The sequence below is a fragment of the Mastacembelus armatus genome, chromosome 1, assembly GCF_900324485.2.
Source record: "Mastacembelus armatus chromosome 1, fMasArm1.2, whole genome shotgun sequence".
Taxonomy (NCBI): Eukaryota; Metazoa; Chordata; class Actinopteri; order Synbranchiformes; family Mastacembelidae; genus Mastacembelus; species Mastacembelus armatus.
Genome location: NC_046633.1, coordinates 25205863 through 25226747, shown reverse-complemented (window position 1 = coordinate 25226747; position 20885 = coordinate 25205863). Strand labels below are relative to the sequence as shown.

Below are 20885 nucleotides of genomic sequence, written 5' to 3'. Positions count from 1 at the left end.
TTAGAAGCACGTAAAAACAAGAATTCAAGCGTGTTTCAAAATCAAGAGCCAGAGCAAATGGCAAAAGCATGGTTTATTTGATCTTCAAGGCCATTTGCAATGGAAATCGTAGCTCATGCTGACACACAAAAAAAAAAAAAAAAAAGATGTCATAACAAAGTGCACTTCCATGAAATCTGGTGTTTCTTTCAGGAGGGGTGGATGTAAGTGTGCATGTAAACATTTGTTTTTAAACCGTCCATCTTGCACATCTGAAATTAAACAGTTTTTGAAGTGACACCACACGTTTCACAGCAGTCTCATTCTCTGAAACCGTCTCCAATAAATGCCCCCATCATGCATCTGTCTCTTAACACGTCAAGCATAAAAACCTGCCACCAAAAGACACCCTCGGAGAATAAAATGAAAGAGTGAATGTCTCCAAGACAGTTTCTAACCTCATGTTCCATCCATGCAACATACAAGTAGCCTTTGCAGACACCAGCAAGCACTTTTTAGAGGGAAATAACTGAGATGCTATTAACTGCCCTTCCAGTCATAAACACAACCATAAACTAAAAACAGCCACTCATCATGATCATGGAAGAAGTTATGACAGTGATGGAAAAGGTGCATGAAAACAAAAAATCCTACATGCCGTGACGGAAGCAGATTTTGTCAGCAACTGTGTCATAGTGACATTTCGCCAGTCATGCCTGTTGAGGAGCCACTCCACCCAGCATGCGTTGCAAATCACACAGCTTTAAGATCAAGGTGCAATGGACAGCCCACAACAAGAACACATAACAGCAACATCAACAGGAAGTGCCGTCAAAACAGATGTCTGTGCGCGCAACACCACTGCACCATGCTATAGTGAAGCCAGAGGGGTTAGAGGTGAAAACATACAGCCATCTGGAAACCTTCTCTGGGGCAGAAACCACTGGAAAAAACGAATTGTCATTGTTGCACATGAAAGGAAAACAGAGGAGAAAATGGTTACTGTTTCAAGAAGAGGGTGGTGAGTTACCTCGATTTTACGTCCTTCCACCAGCGTACCATGAAGCTTCTCTCGGGCCCTCTCGGCATCTGCACTTGACTCAAACGTTACAAAACCAAAGCCCTGCAAGCAGAACAGAAGGAAACGGAAAGAGAAAATGAGTGAGAGAAGGTTGAAGCTTTTTTCTTCTCATTGATTATCTAATTTTAAAAATTACATATTGGTGCACGTGTCATACCTTGGAGCCCCTCTCATTGAAAATAATCTCGACATCAAGGATTTTGCCAAATTGCTGAAACACAAAAGGAGAAAATGAACAGACTGTAAAAATGTAAGTCATGTCCTAAATCTTGCCACAGGGTGTCAGCACTGTTCAGTCATTATGAAGCGGCACTGAGCCAGCTCTGGCAGCCCTTTTTCTTCAATATCTTCTTTGCCTCTGCTCTTTTCTATGTGTCACATCTCAGAGACTTTCCTCCTACAAAAGAGCCAGATTTTTGTTTTTTTTACACCTAACTTTAAACAAGCTGCCCACAAACTGATAATTCTGGATGCTCTGTAAGTATGACAGATGATTTCTTTTAGCACAGACAGACACGATGGAAATGTATTTTTGTTTTAAACATTTCTCGAGAAGAAGGGGATACGAACAGTAAAAAATAATCTAAGGTCAGTGTGTTGACATCACTGAGTCATTATTTTTACTAACTGCATTTTAATCCAAAGCTACATTTCTGGGTTGTTTTTGATGTTGATGCATTGTGAAAAGGGGAAATTATTCTAGTCTGCATACCCCAAACATCTGCCGTAGGTCAGGGTCTCGGAAGCGGAAGGGGATGTTGGACACGTGGAGGCGTTTGGGGGTCCCCTTGGCATCTGAATCATCCCCAGCGCTCCCCCCACCACCTCCTCCTCCTGAGCCAACCCCTGACTGTCCATCGATCTGGGAGGACCCATCTGACTGCTGGGAGTGATGTGAAAGAATATGATGTGTGCAAATGTCAGAAAATCATTTAAAAGCTCAATTCCATAGAAGATGACATAATCAAATTACTTGTTTCTACAATATCACGAAACAAAGTTTTAGTAGATGGAACCAAAACAAGTTTTTTTCTCTTTAAGAGTGACCCAAACAATAAAATTCTGCCCACAGGAGGACTGGTCAACTTTGTTTGTATCATTTTTTATTTTATTGGTGCCACAGTCCTTATTTGCTGATCAAAAGAAAATTGTATCATCAACTTTGAATTTAGTACTAGATACTCTGATAGTTATCAAAAATACACCAAGCAATCACTGGCTTCAGCACATCAGGTGTGAGAATTTGTTTTTCTTAAATGACATGTAAAGTCACTTTATAACACCAATAGCAAAACCTCATCCAGGTCTGTAGTTTTGATTACAACCAAAGTTATTTTCCTTTTTCCAGAAGAAAATCCACTAATTCTGTCTTTTACTTCGTTCTTTACACTCAAAACTCTATCAAACTCACTAAAGTCAGCCACTCGCAGTGTGGACAGTGTAGACTGGCTCATAGAAAGATTGTGAGCACACAATTGAAAGTACCATTATTGGCAGGAGAAATAATAATATTTGTTCTACTTGTAAGACCGCAGTTTTTCAGTGTCATTTTGTCTGTCCGCCTCATTCATATCCATTATTCTGTCACACTCACACTCTGCCTGCACCTTGAGAAGGGAGAGACACTGAAGCTGTAACATGTTAAGTTGCTCTGATACACATCAATGTGTAGTTACAGTTTCATGTTACTGAGAGATCTGTTTTTGTTCTGCACAGAGACATTTATAAATTTTAAATTTGGGATTCTTGGCATCAGCACTAGTATTATGTGAAAACATCAGCTTGGTCCACCCTTACTATTATTCTAAGCGCTATTAATTGCTATCAACAGAACCAATGTCATATTCATCCACACTCTTCCATCCTAAAACCTGCAGTGGGCTGCATACACAGGAAGAGGCTGGCACTCACTTGGGCACTGAGGCTATTGATGGCATTGGCAGCGCTGTTCGGCGCTCCACCAGTTTCCACGGGGCCCTGGACGGCCCCCGCTGCGTACAGGCTGCCTCCGTAATCCAGGGCCAGGCCGTTCTGGGGGGGTGGCGGTGGAGGTGGAGGAAATGCGGAGAAAGGTGGGGGCACGAGTCCCTCCTGACCACCAGCACTATCCTGAGAGCCCTGTTGGATGCAAGAGAGAAGGGATTGAAAAGTAAAGTAGACAGCCGGCGAAATTCCACAGTCTCTTTTACTGAGAGCATCACCCAACCACACAGAGACCTCTCTCGTAAAAGCTTCAGTCTAAAAGTCACACAGGCATGGATATTATATTTCCATTTTCCAATGTGTGTGTGCGCTTGTGTGTATTAATGTGTGCACGTGTCTGTGCCCTCCACCCATTAAATATTCACTGCAGCCACATCTATTATTGAGGGTCAGATGCCTCCATGCTCAGAGTGTTGTGTAATGGTGAGTGTCTGACGCCTGCACATACACTCACGAACGCCTCTGCACACAAACCACCTCTGACACGCAAACACCCACACACCTACACACTCACACAAAGACCAACTGTTGGTGAGCAAACCCGCCCAAGTATTTCACGCACATTATCACCTCCAGAAAACACACACACACACACACACACACACACACCTTGCTGTTGGCAGTGGGGTATGATACCCTAAATGGTAAGAGAGAGCAGAGGGAGACAACAGGGATGGATGATAAAAGGTGATGAATGATAGAGGAGGAATGGCCTGCCTCTGCTCTGTAACTGTAAAAGCTAAACCAACCATCACTATCAGATCTTTAGGATTTATTCACTGTAGCTGAAGAAGCTATTTGAGAACAACCAAAAGTACTGAACAAATGAGACCTGGTGACGACACTATGCTAAAACTGAAGGACCACTACATTTCTCATAGTTCATCCTGAGGTGGTTTTCTTATCTTATGAGCGTTTGGACCAAGTGTAGCAGCAATCCATGCAGATATATAGCATTTCACACAAAACCACAACTGTGAGCCTAAAATAAATGAACAGCAAAGTAAATGAAGAATAAAGTCTGTTACATGAAAACAAATTTTATATGATCAAAGACAATCTGCTGTAAAAACAGATATAGATGATGAAAATACAAAGCTCACCACAATGAAATACTTTTGTTTCCATCCATCAGTTTAACCTCAGTTCACTTGGTTTTTTTATTGTTAAGGCTCGTTCTCCTCCTATTGGAAAACATTACCCTTTTCACTATTGATGATTTATTTATCATTTTATATTTGGTAGTGACAGTAATAAGGTTAATTACAGTATATAAATAAAGATTTTCTTTGTTTTTATTAGTAGTAAAAACAATAACCAGAGAACAAGGCAGTAACAGTTATAAATGCATCAGTAATGTTCTGCAGCATTTTTGCAAACCACAACCACAATTGATATCACCCCTAAAAAGACTCCATGTGTAATAGACATCTGCCTGGCTACAGAGTGTGTGTGTGTGTGTGTGTGTGTGTGTGTGTGTGTGTGTGTGTGTGTGTGCGTGACAGGCTGCACTGAGGCCCATCTGAGATGCACAATAGATCTCTGTCCCTTTGGGAGTGCTAAATGTGTGTGGGAGGGTGTGCGTGCGTGCATGCATGCGTGTGTATGCCATCTGTCTCCAAGCTTTTGACCTTTGTCAGCGTCACACCTGTGACACGGGAGCCAAGCCCCTCGACAAACCAGAGGACGCAAGCATTCGACATGGAGCACATCAATATTGTGAAATGAGAGCAGATAGAGCGGAGTTGCGAGTACACAGTGAAAGGAACCTCTGTCCTTTTATTAACACAAAAATAAATACAGCTCTACTTTCTATAATATGTGTTAGAGAATTGTGCTCTTTAAAAGGGAGAACAGGTGGATTTGCACAAATGCATTTTTTGCCCTGGGGGATGAGAACAATAAACATCCACTGAATTATTTGTTTACTTTTAGCATTAAATCTATGTCTTCAGGTGGAAACATTTTGTAAGTTGATTTTAAAACTGGAAACACGTAATAATAAAATTAAATACTTTATGTTTTATTTTTCACAGCTGCCAAACTATTTTTGTGAAATGTAATGCAAATGTCACCCCTTGCCAGTCAAAATTATTGAGCCTGCATAAGACTAGAGGCATCAACAAACCAAATAAAATGAGTCATGTGTATTTAATAATTTTATTAAAACCTGAATTTATGCAGCGATCCTTCCTTCCCCAATATAAATAAGGCATAATAAATGTATTAGGCAGATAATATAATACAAATTAATTAATTTTTTAATTTCATGTCCAAACACTATGAAAACCGATTTCACCTTCATTGTACTAAAAAATACACAGTATCTAAGAGTAGTAGTAATAAAAGATATTTTTATACGTGATAGATAATTAATGATTTATTTTTTAATAAATGCCACAATTTGTGAAAAACACTACATTAACAACTGTCTTTAAGCATTGTTCTTAATTTGTATACACCTATATCATATTGTATATTAAAGGAAAACTTCCTCTGCGATTAGAAACTATTGCACCTTGCAGCTATTCCTCTTTCTGTGCTAACATGAGAATCACGAACTTTAAGACAAACACGCTCAACTCAATCTTTTGTTACGGCTGTTATCTGCCTCCCTCCTCTCCCTGAAAACACACAATAAAAGCATGTTTGTCATTAATTTTAACACTGATCTCAAACTGTGCTGCTATATTCTTCACTGCACATGTCCTCATTTCATACCTACATCCCTGAACAGCTCCTGCCAGGTGAAGAGACTCCACCTCTGCCAGAATAAGAGCACGTTCTGCATCGTCAGAGCCTGGCACTCGAGCAATACAGCCACCAGATTACTGACCACAGTGTCCAAGTTTAACTGCATTCACATTTTCCGATTGCAGCTGTGTCCGCTTATCTAAGCCCTGCAGCTGTATGAACCTCTTCCAATCTTGTCCACAAGCATCCAAATTAAGACTTTGCTAAATGATAACATCTTTCACATCCTTGCATTTCCTGTGCTGCCTCAGTTTCATGCAGGAACACAATCTTCTTGTACCTTAGTGATCAGGAACTGTTTGCTCATTATTTGCACAGACTGGTCGTCGTCATTACCACTTGTGAGGGTTTTGATTATATAATACCAATATGTACAAAAATATACATCTAGTTCAACTGAGAACCTCAGTTGTCAGTTTAAAGTAGTTCCATTTCACAGCATACAGAGTAAACTGTGTTGGATAAATATTCATTTGATGTGTTTCTTAGCTGCACATGTATTAGTCCAACTTTCCTTTAACCTGTAACAGCAGTTACAAAATTTAATTTAACAAAACCTCAAAACTAGATCAGAAACTTGTGTATACCTTTGTGGTTAAAAGGAAAAGATCCACTCTGTTACATCACTGATGGAAATAATGTGAACATGAGCTGCAATCATCTGATGAGACATTCTGAAGTCATTAGATTTGCTCCATCCAGGAGAGTAGAGCAGAAACTGAGAAATTAGTCAGTTTGGGCTTTTAGATGCAGGAGACAAAATACGTAATGTACTAAATGGTACAGTGGATGACTTCCCGTTGCATCAGCCGATCCTAGATTAACTGTAGTGTGGAGTGGAGCAACTTATACTGGGACACAAAGTCAGAGGTTACCTGGATGATTGACAAACAGGAATAGAGATATTGGAGTTGATCACTCAGCAGGGGTCAAGTGACAAAACGATGAAAAATGAAAGGGGACTATAGATTTTGCAGCGACAGTGGGTGTTAGTCTGTGTACTTGTAGGCACAGTTTCAAACAGCTCCAAGACATTAATGAAAATAAAACGTTGTAGTCATGGCAAAAGTCCCTATTTCTGGATGGCAATGGTGATCTGTGTGCAGATAACTTTAGTTTAGTTATGTTTTTTCCTTAACTTTTTTCTTTTTAAGCTTTCTCCGACCTGGTTGGAAATCAAAAGTGATTTATAGCTGTACAGGGAGGAGGAGTGAGAAGCGGACACCACAAAAGCGGACTCCATTAAATAAATCCTAATAACTGGACACCACAGAGAGAGGGGAGACGTGGCATTGTTTCAATATGGGGATAACAAGGCTAATATCTAAACAGTCTGTCCTGGAAGACATCTTCACGGCAAAAAGCCTAATATATTAGGTATGACCATGAAACGAGTTAGTCTTGTTTAGGTAGGGCTCTGGATAATACATAACGTGAAGGCTCTTCACGTGAAAAGTGACCAAAAGACATCAGAAAGGCATGGGGTAGGTACGTTTTCAAAGCTGTTTGACTGTCCAACAAGCTGCCCTGAGGGAATATACTGGCAGCTTCAGTCCTGTCTAAAACCTCAAGCTATTATGTATATTATGTGACCTACTGGCCGTGAACTGAAACAATATATAACAATGAAGGAAGGAAATAAATTCCAGGAAACTTTATTCAGGGATGCCCTTGCCACGGTGGATGGTGCAGAGAATATTGCTGACTACCAGCCATTTAATGAAATTCTACCTTTTATCAAATATGTTGGGAAAACTACCCTCCTACTCTGCGTAAAAATGTTCAACACGACTCCACTGTTGTCATCCTTGAGTCCCAACATTGATGACTCATGACAACTCACTTGACTACAAATGAGTCAGTCTTGGACTTAGATGCAACTCCGATAGAACAACTCTGATTTTAATGAAGCACACTTGAGACTTGATATCTTGGTTACAACACTAGATATCATTTCCTCAGTCTATAGCACTGGTTATCTGTCAATCATAACATCCTCCTCATTGTTGCTGCCCATGAACAGAAACAGACTACAGCCCAGCAGGAGAATGGACAACCCCGGCTGCTGCTGCTCCTTCTGCCAGCCCGAAATAGAAGTGGGAACACAAGCCAAAAACAACCTTGTATTTGTGTTTGACGAATGGCATTTTCAGGGAAGATCCATTTTAGCTACATCTCAGCAGCCCTCTCTCTACCTGATTCACTGCAGCGACAGCCCAGTATCTGCAAAAGTAGTGTGTCTGCATGTAGTGTTTTTTTCTGCTTACAAGTTAGGGGCCTTTTGCTGACTCCACATGCCCTTTGTGATTCACATCAGAATAAATGCACGCAGATAGCAGGATAAAAAGAGGATAAAGGGACAGGGGGTTCTTGAGCAATTTGAAGAGAAGTGCTGCCCTGTAGACAAGCAAACTGTATACTGTGCATTTGTGTCAGCACTCAGGTTTGTGTACGTCTGTTAGTGCACATGTGCATGTTTTCGTGTGCATGCTCTCCTGGCGTTAGGGCGTCAGGCGTTAAGGGTTTTGTAATTGTATGCGTTGGCTAAGCAAAGCCAGTGACTCAGAGCGTTAGCTGTAGCTGGCTTATTTTTGGGTCAGTTAGCAGCAGCAAGTGTGTCTGAGGAGGCATGTTATAAAATGTGCCCGTCTGCAGCAGTCTCACTACACTACAGGAAGAGACGAGGAGGGAGGAAGGAGAGGAGAGGCTAAGAGCTATCTAGAGCAGCATTGGGTCATTTCACAGGAATAATGACATTTCAGGATTTTTCTTCCTTGGGCCTCGAGCCATTAGTCTACAGCCTAATTCAACAAACTTGATGGAAAATGTGAGTCATGCTGTTAGCAGCAGCTCACATTTTGGCTTAATAATTGTATTAACTGGGGAAGTTGTGTTCAGCTCAGATCTTGGCTTTTGACTCAGGGCTGTTGTTATCCAAGCTGCAAACAGCTGGAGAAACGTTTACAAAGTGTCTGTGGCATACCGATGAGCCAGGAGACACCCTGTTGTTAAATTATTCCATCCCATGTCAACCCCTCCTCCTCCTCCATCACTCTTCCTCCTCCCCCTCTTGCTCTTCTTCTTCTCTGCTCCTCTTGCTGCTGTTCTCCCTTTCCTCCCACTCTTTCTTTCTACTGTGTGCTGCGCTCCTTTACGCTTCATAAAATCCAGACGGGACTCTTGAATTCGTCCCGCCCCCACACGTGTCAATCAAGCCCATTTGCTTCATAGCAACAGGATATCGGTGGTGCTCAGGCTCCTCCTCCCACACTCTGAAGCATCACCTTATAGGGTAAGATGTCTGCTTGTCAAACAAACCCCTCCCAATACACCCCCATCCTTTTCCTTGTAGGGTTTCATGTATGATTTCCCTTGGCTGCATGCCATTTCTGGGAGATTCCCTTTCACATACATATATTCAGGAACACACACACACACAGACACACACAGACACACACAGACACACACAGAGACACACAGAGACACACAGAGACACACAGAGACACACAGAGACACACAGAGACACACACAGAGACACACAGAGACACACAGAGACACACAGAGACACACAGAGACACACAGAGACACACAGAGACACACACAGAGACACACACAGAGACACACGCTGACTCTCCCCGTCATCTCCTCACTGCCTGTGTCTATGGTCCGGTCGCTTCGCTGCAGCTGTTTATGAAAGATAAACCCTCCAAAACAAAGGGATGATGACATTGTTTGCCCAAATCGATTTCTCTTTAAAACCTGTTTGTTACTGCTGACAAACACATATGCAGGTGAACACACAAACCTGCAGAACTTACATATTTACCCCACATCGACACACCTCTTCCAATATATTAGGTATGACCATGAAACGAGTTAGTCTTGTTTAGCGCTCAGGTAGGGCTCTGGATAATACATAATAATACATCACTCATCTGCTTGTCCAGCGTGTTTAAAAGGTGTACACAAGCCAGCTGCAGGATGGTGTTGTCACTGTCAACCGCAACATCCAAAGAGTCAGCGAGGGTAACCCCTATCTATTTCAAAGGCAGGTTCTTAAAACCATGCAGATGCCTCACAGCGAGTGCTTTTAAAGTCATTAAAGATGCAAAGAGCGCCTGAAGCCATTATGACAGTTTTAGGTTTGAGCAGTTTCATAACTATCTTTTAGAAGCACAGTGCAAAAGATATTTACCTCACATGGGTTTCCCATCAATGTCGTCCTCGCTCCTCGAACCATCTAGCAATCTGAACAAAATGAATAACGCATGCAAGTTGCCACGGCAACACTACTCATTGGGATCATTTAACGACCATCACTGTTAACCCTGCAAAGAATCAATAACAAGATTTGGGCAGTGGAGGAGGTTCGTGGGGGCAAAGCCCTGCTTACAGTTTATGCAAGCGTGGCAGTGTGCGTAGCTTTGCAGCAGGTAGGCGTTTCTCCCGTGCCTCAGGGCACACACACTTAGGTGGGGCTTGAGAAAATATTTCTGTCTTCAGAGTCTAATGTGCAATTGCAGTTCACTCCTTCAGCACAGAACAAAAAAATCTGCAGAACCTAACACTATAAAAGAGCTAATAAATTACACCTGTCAGGAGACAACTCCAAGCACTTGAACACGTACATGTAACTGCAAAGTCAGCTCTACAGTATGAAACTGTCTTAAATTAGCTCTCTCCTGTTGATAGCACTGTGACTTCTCAGTGTTGACTTCATTTCCACTTAAATTCAGTTTCCTCATCCACAGGCTTCCCTGGTAACTGAGTGGGGATGTCCCATAACTTTAAAAATCAATTTTCTGTTCTCCTGCTCCCATTTTTTTCTCTCTCTCTCCCTCTCTCTCTCCCTCCCTCCCATCCCCCTCTCTTCCAAAGGCTCTTAAAGGAAAACATTGAGATAACAGCTGCCAGGGCTCCAGGGAGAGCAAGAGGAGGGAGAAAAGAGGTCAAACAGTAAAGAGAGCAGGAATTCAAGGTACGGCTGAAAGAGAAGCACGCACGAGCACACACATACAAACGTGAAGAAACGCTCATCCTGATTCACACCAAATGAAATATAATGATATGAACGTGACACTTCATGCACCAACTTTGCAGCCTGCTGTGTGCTGGAGCTTCTGTGCATTTGAGAAATCTGTGACACAGAAATTACAGTGAGGAGGTGTTAGCTGAATAGAAGACCTACAGAAGGGGGGAAGAGAAAGAAAGAGCAAGAGCAAGAAAAAAGAAAGATAGAGACAACTGTTCTGTGGACACCTGTCCCTTTCACTCACAGGCCTGTGAGATGTACAGAGACAGCTGCAGGGACCATAAAGAGGAATGACTTTTTTACTTACCTCTCCACTCTGTTTCTGCGCTGTCTTCACTCTTTAGCCTCTAAAACCTCTCTCCTGTCATTATTGCAGAAGCTGCATACTAAGCCTGTTCATGCAGTCGTATAGACTAACATGTTATATTGTGTGTTAATGTCGATTTCTTTGAGCATAAATAATACATGGCAGTGCAGTTTGTGGCAGTAACAACTCCTAATGTTCATACTCCTAATGTGTGCGCTTCTAGCTCTGGGCAGGAGAACAGATGCCACAACAGCAGCGTACAATAATACACCACCACTCATGCATTTTACCATAGCAAATCATAATCCCAGCCTGTATCTTGCTGTCATCTACGCCTACTACACTACACTGTTTTTCTCCCTCACAAAAGCTGTCCACCAGGTCCTAATGAAGGTCTGAAATGCCCTGACTGGACCACTGTAGTAAAGGGGTCAAGTAGAGTCCTCATCTGTTAGTAGTTAATTAACATTTCATGCTCAATGACAGCGCTGTCTGCACTGACGCCGCTTCACGCATGGTGCAGCCTGAGCTCGGTGTACAGCAGGCGTGTACACCGAGGAGAGTATGAAAAGATATCAAGATAAACACTCACCGACAATACGGAAGGATAGTACAGTCCCATCATCGTATTCTGTGCAACAACTCAAACTGTCGTTCTCTCTCTCTCTCTTTCTCTCTCTCTCTCGTCTGTCTCACAGATTCAAAATCTCCCTCTCTCTGCCCCCGCTCGCTCTGTCTGTCCTGCCAATCCCCCCCATTCCTCCTCCCTGGCTCGTCCTCCTCCTCCGCTGGCCTCTGTCCCTGTCACTCTCGCTCGCTCACTTTCTTTTCTTTCCCCCTCTCTCTCTCTCTCGTCTCCCACTCACTCTTTTCTTTCCCTCTCCCACTCGCTCCTTGCTTTTCCTCTACCCCCAGCCTTGTGTTTTGCTGCTGTGCCCTTGCCTGCTCATCTCCTCTGTTTCTTCTGGAGTCCTCCTCCTCTCTCACACAGAAAGCCTGGCGCCTCCCCCCTCCCTGCCTCTGTCACACCTGCAAACTTTCCCCTCCCCTCTGCTTCCCTCTCATGTCGCAGTCCCTGCCTCCTCTCTCTCTTTTTCTGTTCTCTTTCTCCATGTAGGTGAGTTAACTGGGGCTGCTGGCACCACTGGGAGAGGAAGTGAAGACTTTCTTTTTATCTCTCTCTAGCCCCTTTCAGACACGCACCTTGTTACATAAATGTGCTAACAATTTTAAATCCTCGCCTCATATCTGAATAAGCACCCAAGTCACGACTGTGATCCAACAGGGTTGGACCTAGTAGCAATTTTATAACACTTCAAACAGGGCTCAAGTCTGAATACTGTCATATTAAGGTTATAAATAATCCCCAAAGGTGCACTTTTTTGTTTTCGAATGAGTACGTGCAACGTGTTACTATTAACTCTACACTTTTCCTCACAATTGTGAGCATGGAGGACCATGCTTACAATTTTTAACTAGGCTTCCAGGGTAGAACAAGTCTTAACATCGATCACCGTTAAGCCTGCAAAAATGACTTCAGCAGATAGAAAAGGCCAGAAAAGTTTCATATTCCATATCTGTCTTGTCACACACATCAGGCTTCTGCAGCTCTCCAGGCTCTTTCTTCAGGAGCTTTTGATCACATCCTTCTCACTCTGCTGTTGACAGTTTAGCACCTCAGTGTTGTGGGAGCCCCTGCTGCCCGCTATTGTTTTCTTCCTCTGTCTTTTTATCCTTGTCGGAGGCCCTGACGTACATTAGTCCTTCCCTAAATCCTTTCAACCCCAACACCAGAGTTGTTCACACAAGGTAACGTTTTATAACTACTCTTCGCAAATTATCGTGAGACAAGAAAATGGTTCATGGTTGTACCATCTCACAGCAAAACGAAAACTGGCTAATTGGCTTCCAGGCTTCCGCAATATCCTCCAAACAACACAAAAGCCAGCCAGGAAAGAAATCTCTCACACTGAAGGGGGAAAAAAAGCACACAAGTTGCGGCTTAAAGCAGATAAACGTGCAGATAAACAGCCAGAGGTTGCTGGGCATTACGCAGTGCCGGGACTACGGGATTATGGGCAGAGCAGGGGAGAATGAGTGGATGAACGAAGGATGATCTAAGGATTAACTACATAAACCGAACAGTTTAATAACACAATCAGCAGGCTAATACAACAGCAAACAGATGGCACCCTCGCGCGCGCACGCACACACACACACACACACACACACACGCACACTCAAATAACATACATTATAATACAGCTGGTATCTGAACGTGTATTTGTTGTTTTGTATTTGTTGTTTGTGGGAATAAAAGCGAAGAATATTTCCCTGCTTAACAAAGCTGATTACCAACACTGCCTAGAAAGAAAAGTAGTGGGAGGGTTTGACTGAAAGAGTAAAGGGTGTGGAGGCATGTCTTCTTCTGCACACTGAAAAATTACAATCTACACCCCCACCTTGTGGTTTAGAGAGCGTCACTGAGCCATAAAAACGTTATGTGAACAACATATCCAGATTGGACAGAAACAAGAGAATGAGATCATAGTGTATTCTTAAATATGAATTTTTACATGTGTATGGGATGAAATTCGCTTCTTACCTGACTGTGAGATGGGTAGCCATGGTAACTGAGGGTCAAAGGGTCGTTGTTCTGAAAGAGAAGAGAGCAGATTTTTTACATGCTACATGGTCAGTTACCTAAAATGATCCTAAAGATTATTCTTATTACTCAGGATTGTGGCTCCCTTTATTCACCCAATCTTTACTCCTTTACTGTGGTGTGATCGACTCCCAATCAAATAAACTCCACTGGTGACACACTCCTGCTACCTCCAGAGTTTTCCACCCAGTGGATCTTTTGTCTGCTTGTAAAGATGTGATAACGGAGGGCGAGTGAGATCATGCGAGCATGAGATGAAAGACGGCAGAGAGGATGAGTGTCACCACGAAGCCCATCGGTGTGAAATGGTATCATGAGCCCTGATGCAATCTCCAACATGTTCATGTCAGTTTTCAGACTGTGTAAAGCAGAGATGATACATCAAACATCTAGTGAGTAATTACAGTTAAACAAGACACAAGGAAATAAAAAGATTATGTTTGGATTTGAATATTAAACAGAAATCATGTCCCTGCTCCTATAATAATATGTAATTCACTTTATTCGTATTCATAACACTTTGTTTTGGCTTTTATGCTAATGTAATCCATTAAAAAGGAACATTTTCACAGCAATTACAACATGCGCTGAAGGGGGAAAACAGATTTGCCTGTCTCTGGCTTCATGTCACCAGATTAGAAAACAACTCAGCTCCGCCCTCCCTCTCCCTGTCCTTCCTCTGATTTCCCTTTCATCTGGAACCAATGTCCCTCTTCTGCTCCTTCCCCAGGAGGAACACTTTGCTCTGTGCGCTTCACAGCTTGAGTTCGCCTGATTAATACTGTAGCCATCTAACTCTAGACCCCATGGGTCCATTTCAATAAAACTACACAATGTTTCCAAATGCAAGAGATTGGTCATGGATGGGGCAGAAGTAAGTGTCTTCGTGATTGAAACATACAGCTTGTGTTAGTCTATCTCAGAGCCAAAAATGTACTTAGTGAACCAGCTTTGGGAGGTGGCTCTAAATAATGAATTGCCTCTCAGAGGCTTGAATAACATGAATAAAGTATAAACCCAATTTTACAGCAAGGCTAAACTCTAAACACAGCATGCTGGAGGTATCAAGCAGAAGAAGATCAAAAAAACTAAAAAACTGCAGACAAAAATAGAGTCGTCAAAATGGGGGGGGGGGACACACCTGGGAACATCTGGAATTCATATGCACAAGAAACTGAAGGAGGAACCAGAGCTGGGAATTGGACAGCGAAAAAATAAAATGGAGGGAGCAAAGACAATGACTCATACGAGTGGAGTCATGTGCTTAATTTCCTTCAGAAACCAGGAGGAATGAGAGAGGGAGGGCTGCTCAGGATGAGTGTGCCTCTCTCTCGATACCACAGGCACTCGCACTGAGAAACACAAAGATTTCTCATACTTAATGCTGTGATAGTACATCAGGGTGAGGAGGCGTTTCGGGGGGATGGGGTGGATAAAAGAGAAGAAGACACGGCAGGGGAAGACCAGGTGAGAGACCAGGAGGAAGCAGCAAAATATGTTGAAGTCAACAGATGGCTAGGTAGGAAGGAAGGGGGAGGGCGGGACGAGCATGTTAGGAACAAGAAAGTCCCCGTAATGATGAAACCTGAAAAGTGAGATGCTCAGTTACCTCCAATTTTCTCCTTAACACCATCTTTTCACGCTGCGACAGTGATCCCTTGTACTCATGAATCCCAAAACTAGAGATAGTGGTAGGTGTCTGGTGGTGCGTGTGTGATTGTTTTGTATGTGTGCTGTCTAATTTGGTCACAAGCTTTGCATCTATTCCTATTACACCTTGGGACTGCTGCTCTTCTGAGGAAGAGGAGAAGAGGAAGTACATTTCACCGCTCTGAGAGTCATCCTACCTAACTGCAAAGCAGGGCGCTACAGGCACTCAAGAGGATGTGAATCCATTTCATCCACAGAGCACTTATGTGCTAAGCCTCCAAACAGTCAGCCAGGCAATCTGAAGTTTATTTTCCCTCAATAAACCTCACATCCCCCCAACTTTCCACACTAAACCCATACATGCTATTTCAGGCCTGACAGTGGCTTAACAATAATCATCATGCAACATATGGTCATCAAACTGGCCACTACACTGATTAAACTGTAATTGTTATTCACCAATTAATCTGATCACAGCACATTTTCTTGTAATTATTTACTGCTCAGTGTAATTGCCCAGCCACATAATTATTGCACTGCAACATCGTTCCACTGAAGCGAGAGGCTGATGCTGGACTTCTGGGACGAACACATTTGGTAGAAAATCCTGGCTGGTATTCATTTATGACATTGTAGCAGGGACTCATTAAACAGCTGAACAATAAAGTAATGACGATTTTCAGTATTGATAATTATGCAACTTATGTATGTGATTATTTTCTTGAAATGTCACAAAATGGGTAAAAACATTCACAGCAACTTCCCAGAGCCCAGGGTGACGCCTTCAAAATGCATTTTTCCAAATGTTTCTCCACTAACAATTTCAAAGCAAAACAATCAATCTGCTCAGTGTTTCATCGGATCCTGTGACACAAAGAAAAGGAAGCACATCTTCACATTTGAGAAACGATAACCATGTAGTCCATAACACCTAATTTTTATTTTATTAATTTCTTCTATTTTATTAATTTTAAGCATCTGCTGAATAACTTCCCTGTGATTAGTTATCATTTCGGCATTAACTTTAATGAAAATTACTATTCTTATCAGGCTGCATTATACAGTATAGGCTGAATACTGATTATGCGTATTGATAAAGGAATTATATAGTAAATTGATTGACATTCAAACAGAATATTAGTTTGCGCAACTAAAAAAAAATAGTTTTTTCCCATATACAAATAAATGCTGAGAATAAAACCACGGGGCTAAATAAATATAAATATAAACCATCAACACCAGAAACAGTCAGTCAGAGCAGCCAAACACTTAACTGGAGTTGAAAATATCTGAAAGGACCTTAAATCTGCCAGTCATTGTCTTCTTCCTACCAGCCTCCCTCAAATATGACTCAGTCAACAGGCCATTAATCATAGTAAAAAAAAAGTCCCTAGAACTAAATAAATATTCTCGACTCACAATAAGAGTAAATTATTCTTGCTGACGTTTTCATTCTATTTCAGTGGCAGGTCAGAGATGAAAGTGCAGAGCGGTAATCCACCTACATTAATGTCCTAGTCAAATCATTTGTCCTCAGCACTGTCACCGCAGGCAAGACCTTATTAGCTTAGAGAGCCCCGGTTCCTATGCAGAGTGACAACAAAACACGGGCCACTCAGCAGCACACTGGATGGATATTGGAGCAGACAACCTCCTCTCAACATTTCCAAAACTCTGACTGGGGCTGGAAATGGGGTGTTTTTATCACTCTCCTGAAAAATGCGGGACTTCCCCGGTGCTACAGTGGAATGCCAAATAGACCCATAATGTGTTGTTGTTTGCATTGGGAGCTCTCTGGCTGTGTCAGCAGAGAGTTCAATACATATTTAAAATCTATACTATTGAATAAACATAGTGTCAGGTCAGCAGCTGATTTCCACAAGCAGCAGTGAACATTTATTCTGTTGAGTGATCTCAGCTTGTGCTTCCACCGGCTTTATTAGCATTAGCATTCAGTCATGTACTGCATGCAGGCCTGATTCACGCAATGACTGCTGCTCCGCTCAAACTTTCCAGATTTGACTTGACAGAATATTTCCACCCCTGCACTGTGATGACATCATACCTTACAGCTAATGAGAAAAACAGCAGCATCAAAATGGCCAAATGGGAAAGATCCTGTTATTAGGCTGCTGTGGTGCAAATGGATTGTTCTTTACCACAACCACACCCCAATGCGTTGAGCTCAGCTACAGGTCGGAGTTTGACTCTTACTGTGATCTGGGCAGTAAATGGTTTGTTGGAAAAAAAAACAAAAAAAAACAAAAAGGGAAAGGATGGCGGAAAGGACACATTGTGTTTAATGAGAGCCAAGGTTTGATGTAAGATTTTCCATCTTTTACTTTCGTCTAAAGATTAGCTTTTCATAAATGTGTAATTTTATAGTAATTTCTTGGAAAACCAAGTGGCCAGATTAAAAAAAAATAGGAAAATCAACATCATTCAACCCAGTTCGCTTCTAGAATATTAATAGTGGCACCAGGTTAGGAAAATATATATATATATATATATATATATATGTCGCCATATTTTATACCCACACACATGGAGGGAGATTGTTATGGTGTCTGAGACATAAACCACAGTGGAAAACAGTGTGAAATCCTGTAAAAGGTCAACCTTAAACTGCAACTAGTATAGTATAGTATTTTGTATTATTTTTTCCCAAAACATTTAAGAAAATAATGAAAAAGGTTAACGGCCATTTTTTATTGTGCAAGATGTCTAGAATAATATAAAACAAAGAAAACCATGAACTGTATTTTACAGTAAATAGTCCAGACTGTAAGGAAATAAATGATTATTATTCATACCAATGTGTGTGTGTGTGTGCGAGTGTGTGTTCTGTCTTAGATAAAGATCTCAGAGATCAATGTGGGTATAATGCCCCCTCCAGTAAGAGCTGTGATCCCATTAGCTGGAAACAAAGCCTCTTTACTGCCAGTGATAGGGCAAATCCGCTCCTGCACCAACCGAGGGAGGGAGTAGATCTCTCCTACTCATTTCCGGACTGTCCAGCCAGCTCATGTTCAATACATTTCAGGGGCTGAAGCTATTGATCTGCAGTTCTCCTCGCACACAAACACGCATCTGTTTTAAGTGCATTACACTCCAAAGCCTGTCTGTCAGCACTCATGGACAGTGAAGTGATGTGAAACCAGCCATTTAGTTTTCCAAACAGCAGCAAACAGATCACTTCAGCTTCATTACTGGAGCTATCATTGTGCAGAAACAGCTTTCTATCTGAGAAATGAGTGCTGTAGTCTGCACAATATGCCATAACATCCTCCTGTGGTGCTCTACTGAGAACTACTTTACTGTTTTTGATGAGCGAGGGGCAGATAGCAAACTGATCTATTTAGTTTGAGTTTAGAGAAAGGCTGAATGCAGATTATTATTATTATTATTATTCCAAACACCACAGTACTAATGGTGGTCAGGATGGTCTGAGAATCAAGGTAATTAGATTGATTAGGTTAGCACTGATTGCCCTCCAATAAAACTGGAGGTCTTTCATTACTTCAAATAGCACCTTCTGCCCTCCCTCCCCCTACACCAGTTTCCATTCTGAACCAGATCTGGTTCTCAGGCTGACATAGGCCTCTTTGCATAAGAAAAGGTCGAGTTTGTTTACATTCCCTACCCTCTGCTGGGACTCTTGGCTTTACAGGTATTTATAAAACAGATGATGCTCTTTGAGTTTTCAGGCAACAGGATGTCTGAGCACTAATGTGAGCTGTAATGGATGGAGGTAACACCACACTGCAGTTCCCTATTTAGACCTGGGGCTAATGTTTGAGCTGCGCCATGGCAGGACGACACACTTTCACACTGGACTTCTCGAACCCCATGTACAACGTTAATTAAAAGCATGCAGTATTTTCAGCTGTGACATGTGCTGGTATTTCCCACAGTGCAGGACTAGGCCTGTTGGTGCAAATGCAGGATGGATAAAACTGAAATATAATTGTGTGCTTGAATATTAAAAACAAAATCAGATGGTGGCATCTCACATCCATCGATCCTTACACCGGTCCGGTGACAAGCCCGTTAAGTCGTGCCTACATTGTGGGATTTGGACAGTACCATCCTCACCTGACCAACCTCGCCGAGTCCTCCGGAGCCGTCGATCCGGGGCCGCTTGCACTCCGCCCCGGCCGAGTCCACCAGAGCCGCCGCCGCCTGCGCGTCGGGCTCCGGGTCTCCGCGCTTCATGCCCCGCACAGCTGCGGGAGCACCGACCGGGTTGGTGTGCACCCCGGCCATGTCCAGCTCTCTATCCCGGTCCATGAGACCCCGGGACACAGGCAGCATGATGGATGCAACGTCGGTCGACATTAACATTTAGAAAGCTTCTTTTGTCTCCGCTCCGGAGCAAAAACAGGCGGTCTGAGCGTAAAGCCAGGCGGCGGTGGCTCTCCCTGCGCGGCTGCCTTCCTGCACCGAGCACGGGCCTTTGTATGGGCCCCTGAGGAGCTGATGATGAGCTGCTTTGCCTCCTGCGTCAACACTTTAAACACAAACGGGCCCAGAAACAGCACTTGTTCCGTTGAACAGCGGTCCGGTCACAAATGTCCCCCAGAATAGAAACGGGTCTCTCGGGTTAATTCCGCTTATATGGCCCCTGTTTACTGACCGTGTATTTACTGACGGCGGGGCTGCTGAGAGGCCTGCGGTGTTTTATACCATAACAATCCTGCTGAGTAAACAACAGCCCCTGCAGCTTTCGGCCAAATGTCCTTTTTATTTCTGCGCCTGTTTCATCCAGCTCAAGACCAAACCCCTCAACATGTCCTCCCGTTGCCTTTTCTTCGCTGCCTTATTAGCCACAGACCCGAACCACAGCCAGTCCTCGTCAGGAGCTCTCTCTGCCCCCCATGTTACTCCGCAGGAAAAGAAAACACAGAAACAAAAACACGAGCGAACGAACGAAGCGCTACGCTGCTTCTTTTCCTGCCTGTTATTGTCTTTTCCCGGTGTGTCCTGGTAGCATGTTACAGAAGGGAAACCGTACTCCCTCCTCCTCCTCCTCTCTTGGTGTAGTCCTTCCCCTTTGAACGCCGAGCAGCCATGCAGCCTTCAAATACACGCAGTGTGCCGCAGTGCCTCCATACAGGGGAGGTGTTTGTGTGTGGGTGTGTTGACCTGCTCATACTATAAACACACAAACCTTTGAATTAACTGTTTCTTCTGATATTTATACTGATCTCGTTGCAGTTTCTGTTTATTCTGTTTGACCTCTGTGTTGTTCACATGTCAAGGCATAATATTACAGGGTGAGTCCAGCTCCAGAAGATTTCATTCCTAACGCATTACACAACCCCACACACAGGCCAAGGTCTCCACACCAGCCCAGCTGTGAGTCATGCAGCATGGAGGGCCTTATGTTCCTCTGGCATTTTTATTGCTTGGATGACACCCAGTGGTCAAAGGC

General features: G+C 42.9%; 1 protein-coding gene across 7 annotated transcripts in view; it reads right to left on the bottom strand.

Annotated features, from left to right (window-relative positions):
• The window catches only part of rbfox2 (RNA binding fox-1 homolog 2), a 37418-nt gene extending 16757 nt beyond the window's left edge, over positions 1 to 20661 (bottom strand). The window contains exons 1-6 of one of the 7 annotated variants that reach the window (XR_003295484.1): positions 19547 to 20661; positions 13742 to 13792; positions 2972 to 3178; positions 1773 to 1943; positions 1218 to 1271; positions 1010 to 1102 (exon numbers count right to left, since the gene is read on the bottom strand). Coding sequence is in view for 5 of the 7 variants with exons in the window: in XM_026302818.1 (XP_026158603.1) it covers positions 1010 to 1102; positions 1218 to 1271; positions 1773 to 1943; positions 2972 to 3178; positions 13742 to 13792; positions 19547 to 19795 (825 nt within the window). In the remaining 2 variants the exon portion in view is untranslated. Of the gene's footprint in view, positions 1 to 1009; positions 1103 to 1217; positions 1272 to 1772; positions 1944 to 2971; positions 3179 to 9992; positions 10240 to 11728; positions 12014 to 13741; positions 13793 to 19546 lie in introns of those variants that run through there. The other 6 variants (XR_003295485.1, XM_026302816.1, XM_026302818.1 and 3 more) reach the window with 6 other exon arrangements.
• Positions 20662 to 20885: the final 224 nt, after the last annotated feature.